The sequence below is a fragment of the Lipophrys pholis genome, assembly GCF_963383615.2.
Source record: "Lipophrys pholis genome assembly, chromosome: 8".
Classification (NCBI taxonomy): domain Eukaryota; kingdom Metazoa; phylum Chordata; class Actinopteri; order Blenniiformes; family Blenniidae; genus Lipophrys; species Lipophrys pholis.
Window position 1 is genome coordinate 21,450,023 of NC_137630.1, and position 9,163 is coordinate 21,459,185.

Sequence of the window (9,163 nt, forward strand, 5' to 3'; positions counted from 1 at the left end):
ACACACACACACACACACACACACACACACACACACACACACACACACACACACACACACACACAGAACAGACCCCCTGTGTCAGAGTGTGCAGCTGCAGAGCACAGACCCAGTGTGGAGGGTGGTCCAGCGAGCAAACAGCAGGGGGGGGTCTGGGTTTTTCGGGGACAGTCTTCACACACACACAGGTAGTGTGGCAGGTGGACGACACTTAAAGTATTCCTCTATATTCCCCAGCCGGTTATTTGTGAGGGTTGGCCTCAGTTCAGCATTATCAGGGAGGCTACGCAGTGTGACATCCCATAACCCCCCCCCTCTCCTCCTCACTGTTTGGTCTCTTCCATTTCACATCTGAACAAATGTGATAGTTGGAGAAGAGTTGTTGATGTGAGGACTGCTGTATCCTCAGTCCAAAGAGATCTGCTGCTCCGGGATCAGCTCAGGTGGGTCTTCGTCCTCACCTTTTATTTATCATCCCTGCAGCTGCTGCTTCTATAACTACCTAAAGATCATAATGCAGTTTCTTTACCAGAAGCACTAGTTTTCTTTCTCAGTTTAGGCAAGGTGTTTGTTGAAAAACAGTGATGTTTGATTTAAGTCTGTGTTTTATCTATCCTCTTCTTTACAGATAAGCACATGGATCAGAAAGAGCTGAGTGACCCCATGAACAACCTATCATTGATTAAAGGTACCCTGCTCTATATTTTTCCCTGTGAATGTAGACAAGATGCACTCATGGTGAATGACTTGGCATTATGTTGCTCCCGACACTACGTGTCTTGGGGAGGGTGAGAAGATGGACAAAAAGTGTGAGTCACACTGGAAGAAGTGTCAGTAGACCTGTGTGGACAGCCGAGGGCTTCAGAGGCTAATTTCTCTCCTGTAAAGTGTCTGAAGATGGAGCCTCTGCACAGAGGGCAAGTCAGCTGGTGAATGTGCGTTTGATTTGACATTTAGGGTCATTAAATGAATCTAAAAGCTGTGCCGCTACTCAGATTTATTGAAGTAGAAGTATTCACAAGGACATTCATGACAAACTGTGCAAGCATCTGAGTGAGTGAATCAATTTTGCATGAAGAATGAATTTGTAATGCTACACTGCACGTTGTATATGGAGCACAAAGCAAACAGTGTCCCCACCACAACAGCACCTCGGTCTTATCGGATAAAGATATCTCCCACATTCACACCTAAACATCACATTCTGTCCCTGTTATCAGTGGTAAATAGCTTTTAAATAGTGGAGACGCTGCGTATTCAGTTGAAGAATGCCGTCACATTCATTGGATAGAAAACACGCAGCAGGGAAGGATGGACCATGATGACTGTAGCCTTCAGCACTCGAGCTAAAAAAAGACTTTCTCCTACATTTTTTTTCTCTGCCGTCACTTGAGGCAGTGTGATGCTAATATTCCCCAACTAGTCTGAGAGGTATTTTTACCCCCGGACTAATCCCATTACTATTTAGTCCGGTGTCATTCTGTGACATGAAGTCATAATTACTGTGATAACTAATGTTACTAAAGATAACGTGTTGCACCCTGTTCTGACATGTTCTTCATCCCTCCTGATGTCTTCGGGGGTGGGGGGATTTGCCACAACGTGGACAGACAACGGTCCTACATGGAGCCCACTCGCATTCTAGCTGGCACTCATACATATGCATACATGAGGAAACACGCAACCACAAAGTGGGCACAGCGCTGCCCTCCGTCCTTTTGTCTCTCACACAGCAGGGCGGTCATGCGCTCCAGTTAGAGGCAGTCACCGGCTCCCAGCCTTTGTTTCAGGCCCAATCATTTGGGGGTCGTTTATCAGCGCCATCTAACAGTGTTTCGATGTGCGTATTTGCGTTGTGATGTATGCAGTCTCCATGAGAGACGCAGCACTTTCTTGTAAAATGAGTCCTGCGGTGCATCCATTTATGGTGCACATACTTGACCAGTCCCCACTCTGATTTTTGGCTCTGACAAATGCTTGGATCTGTGATGAGGTCACCGCTTTTCCTGGCTCTGATAGATTAGGGGGATCAAGATATTCACTGGGTGTTTGCAAAGCACAAGTATTTGTGGCACTTGTTTCCACCTCCAGGAAACACAACAAGCTCCTCACAACCATTTCCTTTGTGCATTGTCTACAGTAACGTACCATTGACCGTATAGATGTGCTAGAGTGTGGTATCTGGCTAAGTAATGGATCATTTGGATAGAAATGCAGTTATATCTATTTTTGGGTCAGTAATTAGTTTATGTAATAGGCCCATTTTAATATCAGGGGAAATCATCTAGTGTGTCGGCCCTGGTTAAATTTTGGGACTGTAGCAGATTAAAACATGCTATAACTTTCTGTTCACCTTGTATTCTTTTATTCAGAAATATTGAGTTATCCTCATCGGGCCTTTGTATGTCATAATTTCAGCTTTTCCTATCCCTCTGCACTCTGTTGACACTTCGTTGCGAGATATTCATGTTGGGAGAATTAATTGTGGTTTTCCTCATTTTTGTTCCATGTTTCTTCATCAGATGATCTGACCAGGTCCAACATGGGCTCGTCTGGTGATGCAGAAAAAACTATCCAGCGGCTGAATGATGAACTTCGAGAGGCTCAGGAGCTGGCCAATTCGGAGAAGCATAAATGCATGGAGCTACAAGGTAGTGTAAAAGCTGTTTGATATTATGTTATAAATATCAGTCTTAATACACACACCTGAATGAAATGAATGCCTCTGTGTCGTGTAGGACACCTGGAGGAAGAGAGAATTGAGAATAAACAACAAGCTGATGATTCGGCAAGACAGATCAAACTCCTTCAAGGTGAACTGTGTTTGCGGTTTGGAAATGTGTCTTGTTTTGCTGAAATGCAGAGGGAAATGTCTGCGTGCCAACATGTACTCTTCTCATTCGGACAGGCCAGCTGCTGCAGCTTCAAGGAGAGACGGACGCTCTCAGAGAGCAGATCGATGTCTCGGCCGGTTCATACGACGAGCTGCAGAGCGCACGTGATGAGGTGAAGTCCCTGAAACGTGCCCTGGAGGCAGCCGCCGCCGAGCGGGACCGTGACGTCGCGGCTCTCCATTCCAACCTGGCAACCATCTCCGGCGATATGGACAAGTGGCGTCAGACCGCCGGCAGATATGAGCGTGAGATCGGCGACCTGCAGCAGGACCTTCAGCAGCAGAGCAAACAGTGGCAGAAAACTGCAGAAATACAGGGTAACACGCAGTTCGATCATGGCATTTAAATAATGTAAGAACTTGTCAAATGGATGTGATGCAGTAATCGTTGGCCAAAGCATTTATTTCTGTTGAATACAAAAACAAACCTATAGAAATGTGTCCTATATAACTTTTATAAACCATTTTTTTTATTCCTAATGGAAGATAACATACTGGATGTTAAGTCTGATATGTTTTACCATTTTAAGGTAAGGATTGGCGTTTGATGGAAACAACATTGTGGGAGAGAGGCGATGAGCCTCCCGTGCAGATGGTTAGCGGCTGATCATCTTCAAAGAGTTGGAAAACCACCAAAAACTAAAATATCACAAATGTCACTTATATTTCCTGCAGGAGTTCCTTACATATGTGTGAAATAAACGACTGAATAAACATTTATGATATATTAGAAAATGTGTTGGTGACCACCAAAACACCTTTTTTTTTTTTTTATTGTAGCATAAAAACATGCTGTTTTTCAAACTGTAATGTAATGTAGCAGAGAAAATACAATAGGTGAGGATTTGCAGTGAGTCCAACTTCATCTGTCAGTGCATCGACAACAGACCAGCTGGTTGGGGAATGCATTGTTACATAAAACTTTCCTCCTTTCCCGCAGCCAGCGAGCTGCAGTCCATCCAGGCGGAATGCAGTGGTCTTCAGAAGGAGTGCTCGGCGCTGCGGTCCGAGACGCAGGACGCGGTGAACAAGCAGCAGAAGGAAAAGGGCTCTCTGCAAAGTGAATGTGCTTCCCTGAGGGCTGAGAAAGAGGAACTCCTCAAGGCTCACCAGAAAGAGAAGGGCAAGCTGCAGAGCGAGAGTGCTGCGCTGCACGCCGAGAAGGAGGCAGTGCTGCAGAAACAGCAGCAGCTGGAGAAGGACGTTACCAGGTCAGTGCACTGGTGGAGATCACCGGGTGCTCGGCTTCGCCGTCACGTTTGTGCTCCCTTCTGTCTCACTTGCTTGTTTGTACGGTTTAACCACATGCTGCCCGTCTTGTCGCTACTTCCCCTTTTAAACTCAGTGTTTTTTGTTTCTCTAAGCTTGCGTGCCCAGAATGCCGAGCTAAACAACAGCCTCAGAGGCCTGGAGAGATCCCAGCAGGAGCTGGAGGAGAAGCTGCTGGCCCTGACGCTGCAGCACCAGCAGGACCGCAGCAAGCTGCAAACCCAACTGGAGGCGTCGAACAGCCGCAGCGAGGATCTGCAGTGTGAGGTACGCTCCAAACCACACAAGAAACCCACCAAGGCCGTCTACTGTCTCCCCTTTCTGGCGTGTCAATGTGGTCGTTGGACCCCTCAACACTGGAAGTCTTTTACTAACTTCTTTCATTTTGCAAATGAGAACTTTTTATCCATGTGAGATCATTTTCTGGCTAAAAGAGTGATCCAGCTTGCAGTGCTGCGGCAGGTGCTGGTATTCTGCTGACCCCACATCGAGCTGTTTCAGTATTTATGAAACACACGACACGCACTCACAAGTTCTCTTCCTTCAGCAAGTGGAATTCAGAGTTTTATAACACAGAACCTTGGAGCAAGGTTCCAAGGTCATTTGATGTCAAGTACATGCTTCAGGTACAAGGAGCTATTGCCAGTAATTACTTTACTCCATACATTTAAAAAGATGCAATAACTGTATGGTAAAACTAGTTTATGTCTTGGTAATATATAAATTATTGTAACTGCATTGTTTTTGGTGTACAGGAGACAAAATTCTCAAATAAGATTTTGCATTTATGCATTTAATTAGCAGGAAAATAGTTTTTTTTATTATTTTTTTACATTTAAATCCTGACAACAAACTCATGGCCTTCATAATAATTTAAATGTATTAATTTTTTTGCCAAGGATATGAAAAATTGTAAGTTTGGTTCAGTTTCCTGAAAGACAAGAAAAAAGACTTTATTTTTGAAGCATTAGATGATTTTTACATTTAAAGTAATGGATTTTATGTGAGTATGACTGACAAAATTGAAAAACTCCAGCACAAAATAATTTTCTTTTCATTTTGACAGTGGGATTGACCAAAACAAACCTGATTACTGGGGCTTTTTCTCAAGAAAGCCAATTTACGACTTTTTCTCCGTAATGTCGATCAATAAATGTCCTCTAAAGGGCAGCTCAAAGAATTTAGCACATTAAGACTGATCGTTCTCAGAGATGCCTCTTAAATATGATGCTCTGGGCATTTTCTGTACCTCCTGGTTAATGACTGCTTCTGCTCTGGACTTGTGATGCATTTGTAATTACTTGGCCTGTAAATGCAATTTCATACAGCTTGCATCAGTCGATTAGTTGCACATCAGGAAACAGTGTAGTCATATGATTCAAGTGTTTTCTTCGATGTATTCTGGCCAGCAGAGGGTTTTTTTTTTTTTAACACGTGGAGATGGGAAGATAGGACAGTTCCTGAAGCAGTGAAAGCACATACAGTACCACTGAGAATTCAGCCCAAACTAAATTTGTGTTTTAAATCGGACCCGCCAAAGCCACTGCACCTTACTGTAATGAAATCCCACCGCTCCCTGTCGGACTCAGCAGGCTGGATAAAGATCGTCCTCAGTCACATCTCATCCATCCTCATGTGGCGCTGCCCTGTGTCCTAAAAATGAAACGTTGCGATGTGCTTCGTGCAGTGCGATGAGGTCAAGACTGAGCTGTCGGACCTGAAGGCCAAATATGAAAAGAGTGAGCAGGAGAAAGAGTCGGCAGCAGCTGAGCTGGAGGAGTGCAAAGCCAACATGAAGGAGCTGCAGGACAAAGGAGCAAAGGTAAGTCCTCCTCCGTCACACACCAAGGCCACGAGGAAGGTATTTTACATACAAAATCACATGTAACAAACAAATCATGTCTTCATTCTTTATTTGTTTGGGTTGGATAGCATGAGCTTTGCTTCCAGGTTACAGCGTAATGTGGAGCATCTGTTTCTTATGAGACGTATCTGCAGGCAATAAGAGTCTTTTTTTTTTTTTTGATGTTGATATCATTTTTATCGGACCACACCTGTTGCCCTCGTTCCTCTGTTGTCTTTATTTGGCGATCACACATACAAATACAAAATGCCAGCACAGAGACAGCTGCTGTCCATTGTAAAGTCTATCTGTAGGGTTAGAAGAGGCTCGGCATGGTGCAAATACCATCGCATTAAACAGCCAATCGGAACCAGTGGCACTATGGGTGCTTTAAGGTCGGATAGTGGAGTGAAATACCGATTACACCCCAGTGTGATATTAAACATTACGGGGCGGACATAATGACCTACAACCATCCAACTAGGTGTTATTGCCTGGTAAACACAACCTCCTGCTTTGTGTCTGTATGTGTGAACACACCGTTACATTGTTTAACTCTGAGGTTTGTACAAGCCCCGTTTACAGAGACAGAGTGCCAATTGAGAGATGTTTTCATAAAAGCGACGCCCAAACTGGAATATGTCCCGTTGCAGTTGATTGCTATAATATCCCTTCCCTTCTGTAGACCTCCCTATTGCTGCCTGTTCAAGCCATAGTCATCGGTCTTATCCTGGCTTTGCTGTATTGGTGCTTCGGCGCATTGTGGTAGTAAGGTACACATTACTCCTGTCAAAATTGGTCTTTTCATTCTCATCAGTGTCTTTCAGATCATCGCATGACCCTAATCAGATTTTTCCTGCTTCCCCCAGAATGCCTTCCTCAGGGGAAACTCCCAAAATTAAAATGTCATCTTGGAAATCTAACTTCTGTCCCCAACATCTTGCATCTGTTTGTCCCGTCTGGTTGGCTAATGCTTATAACAACCGTTTCTCTCAGTTGGCTTGGATGACGCTTATCTTCATCTGAAAGAGCTTTTTTTTTTCTTTTTCTTTTTTTAAATGTGTGTGTAACTTCCATTCTCTGTGTGCTGCGCTCGATCTCAGTGACAAGCTCCCTCTGTCAAAGCTTTGGCGATCCCTGGATCTGGGCGGTCTCATGGGACGGTGCTCAAGTTTCCATTTCTGTGTGGCTGCTTGTTTCAGAAGCTGTGGATGATCTGGGGGCCGGTGGCTGCCGTGGCTCTAACAGCGGTGACTGCTGCTGTGCTCTTCAGGACCTGAGGGCAACACACACACACACACACACACACACACACACACACACACACACACACACACACACACACACACACACACTCACACACACACACACTCAAAGGCACAGATGAACCCTTATTTGTCATCAGATGTCAGTACTTGCCCCCTTATCATATCTGCACTATTACTTAGGAGGGCTCCTGTTTAACTGGGTTTAATTCTTAAGATGCTCGATTTTAGATGGCGGGGAAGTCTTTAAGTGGGAATCAGTTATGTTTGGTACGTGAAGGACATCTAGTTGGGTTGTGTTTTGTTTACCTTTTAACTTCTAGTGTTATCCAATAATGAATGTAAGCATAATTTACACACAAAGCTAATTCTAGGCATCTACTTTAGGTGGGTCACTTGGAGTTTGTATCTCTTACTGGAGCACATCTGTGTAACTGTCAGAAATAATAAAGATTATCAGAGTGAACCAGCCCGTGATGGATGATAACTGCTGGAGATGAGTAACAGTAGATCGGCATGAGAACAGAAAGAGGTTTAGACGTGCAGGATTTTTTTGTTTTCTTTTTACTTTTTCAACAGAGCGTCACAAAACAGAGTTATCTTCTTCACTGATATGATTGAATTCTTGACTGCAGATATTCTGTGTGTATTCCACTTCTGCTTTCCACTCCCCCTTTTGCTTTCCATTTAAGATAAATGAAGACAAAGTCTGAGGTTTTCTTGAATTGCTTCACTTGAATCAGCAGCTCTTTAACTTTTTTTTTTTTTAATTCCACAGCATCGTTGTGCCAATGATGATCTCATCACATACCGCAATATTCACTTTAAATAGATTCTCTTCCACATTTTATCAGCAGACTCCAGTTTGGATTTATTGAATCGATATGTTGCTAATCTGATAAAAGCCCAAAGTTAAAGTCTAATTCACTCACTCTATTGGTTTGATTCATGTTTGCATGCATTTGACTGGAAAATGTAAATTTTTCATTATATATGAATTAATTTGATGTAATTGAGATCATTCTGAATCTGTACCCCTGTAAATAACTACAAAGTCTTTGTATTTTGTAAGCGGTTGAAGGTTATAGTTTTTTGGGTTGAAAGATTATGAATAAATGCTCTAAAATGTGAAAGTGACCTCAAATAAAGATCATTGCACCTTGCTTCACTGGGCCGGGCTTCTTTTCTCTAAATCACCAGGTTTAAATGTAAAAAGAAATGTGTGTTGTGCAGCTTTGATCACTTCTGCTCTGCAGCACAGCAAAGAAGCTGACGACTACAGTAAACCGAGGTTTCCTTGGAGGGAGAGATCTTGTGAGGTAAATGTCACGTTTCCAGCCGACGGTGTAACTTAAAATTCGTTTGGACTGTTGTACATTGACCTGCAGCTTCACCTGTCCTTGCTGCTCTGGAGGTGCAGAATCACAGTATAATAACGTTTTGGTTCAACGAGATAAATTGCAACCAGTATCGGCATGGGATATTACATGAGGATCGTCTGCATACAGTAAATAACGACCCAGTCACCCATGATTTCATTGGGCGGGGATATTCTCAGTTCAATTCTAAATTTGAGCCTTTTGTAGGTTTGCATGTTTTCCCTGTGCATACCTGGGTTTTCTAGGATCTCTGGCTTTTTTTCATAGTCCAATTACATGTCTCAGTCTAAACTGCTGGTTTATGAGCATCAGGGGTTGTCTCTCTGACCAATGAATATTGACATCTCTTAATCTTTAATCATAGATTTATATGAGGGTTCTGCCTGATTGACCTCAAGTAACTTAAGATTCTTAGATTCAGTCATCAATCAGGACTAATTTCCACAGTAGAACTGCCAAAGTGAGGTTTCTTTAGGTTTTTTTTTATTTATTTATTTTATTTCCAAGAGAACTG

At 43.2% G+C, this 9,163-nt stretch overlaps 1 protein-coding gene across 7 annotated transcripts; it reads left to right on the forward strand.

The window, feature by feature from the left end:
• The first annotated feature begins 355 nt into the window (after positions 1-355).
• slmapb (sarcolemma associated protein b) lies at positions 356-8,433 on the forward strand. 7 transcript variants are annotated; one of them, XR_013935530.1, is made up of 11 exons: positions 356-443; positions 629-688; positions 2,523-2,651; positions 2,739-2,813; positions 2,909-3,211; positions 3,834-4,104; positions 4,258-4,429; positions 5,850-5,984; positions 6,691-6,778; positions 7,208-7,255; positions 8,049-8,433. XR_013935530.1 is itself a non-coding variant. In XM_080469066.1 (10 exons), exons 2-9 carry the CDS (start codon positions 637-639, stop codon positions 6,772-6,774), a joined length of 1,221 nt encoding a protein of 406 aa, XP_080325192.1. In that variant the 5' UTR covers positions 356-443; positions 629-636; the 3' UTR covers positions 6,775-6,778; positions 8,049-8,433. The 7 variants fall into 7 exon arrangements, 5 of the variants coding, with proteins under 5 accessions (XP_080325192.1, XP_080325190.1, XP_080325191.1 ...); XR_013935531.1 differs by lacking the exon at positions 8,049-8,433 and adding an exon at positions 7,362-7,385 and having other exon boundaries at positions 7,208-7,315; XM_080469066.1 differs by lacking the exon at positions 7,208-7,255.
• Positions 8,434-9,163: the final 730 nt, after the last annotated feature.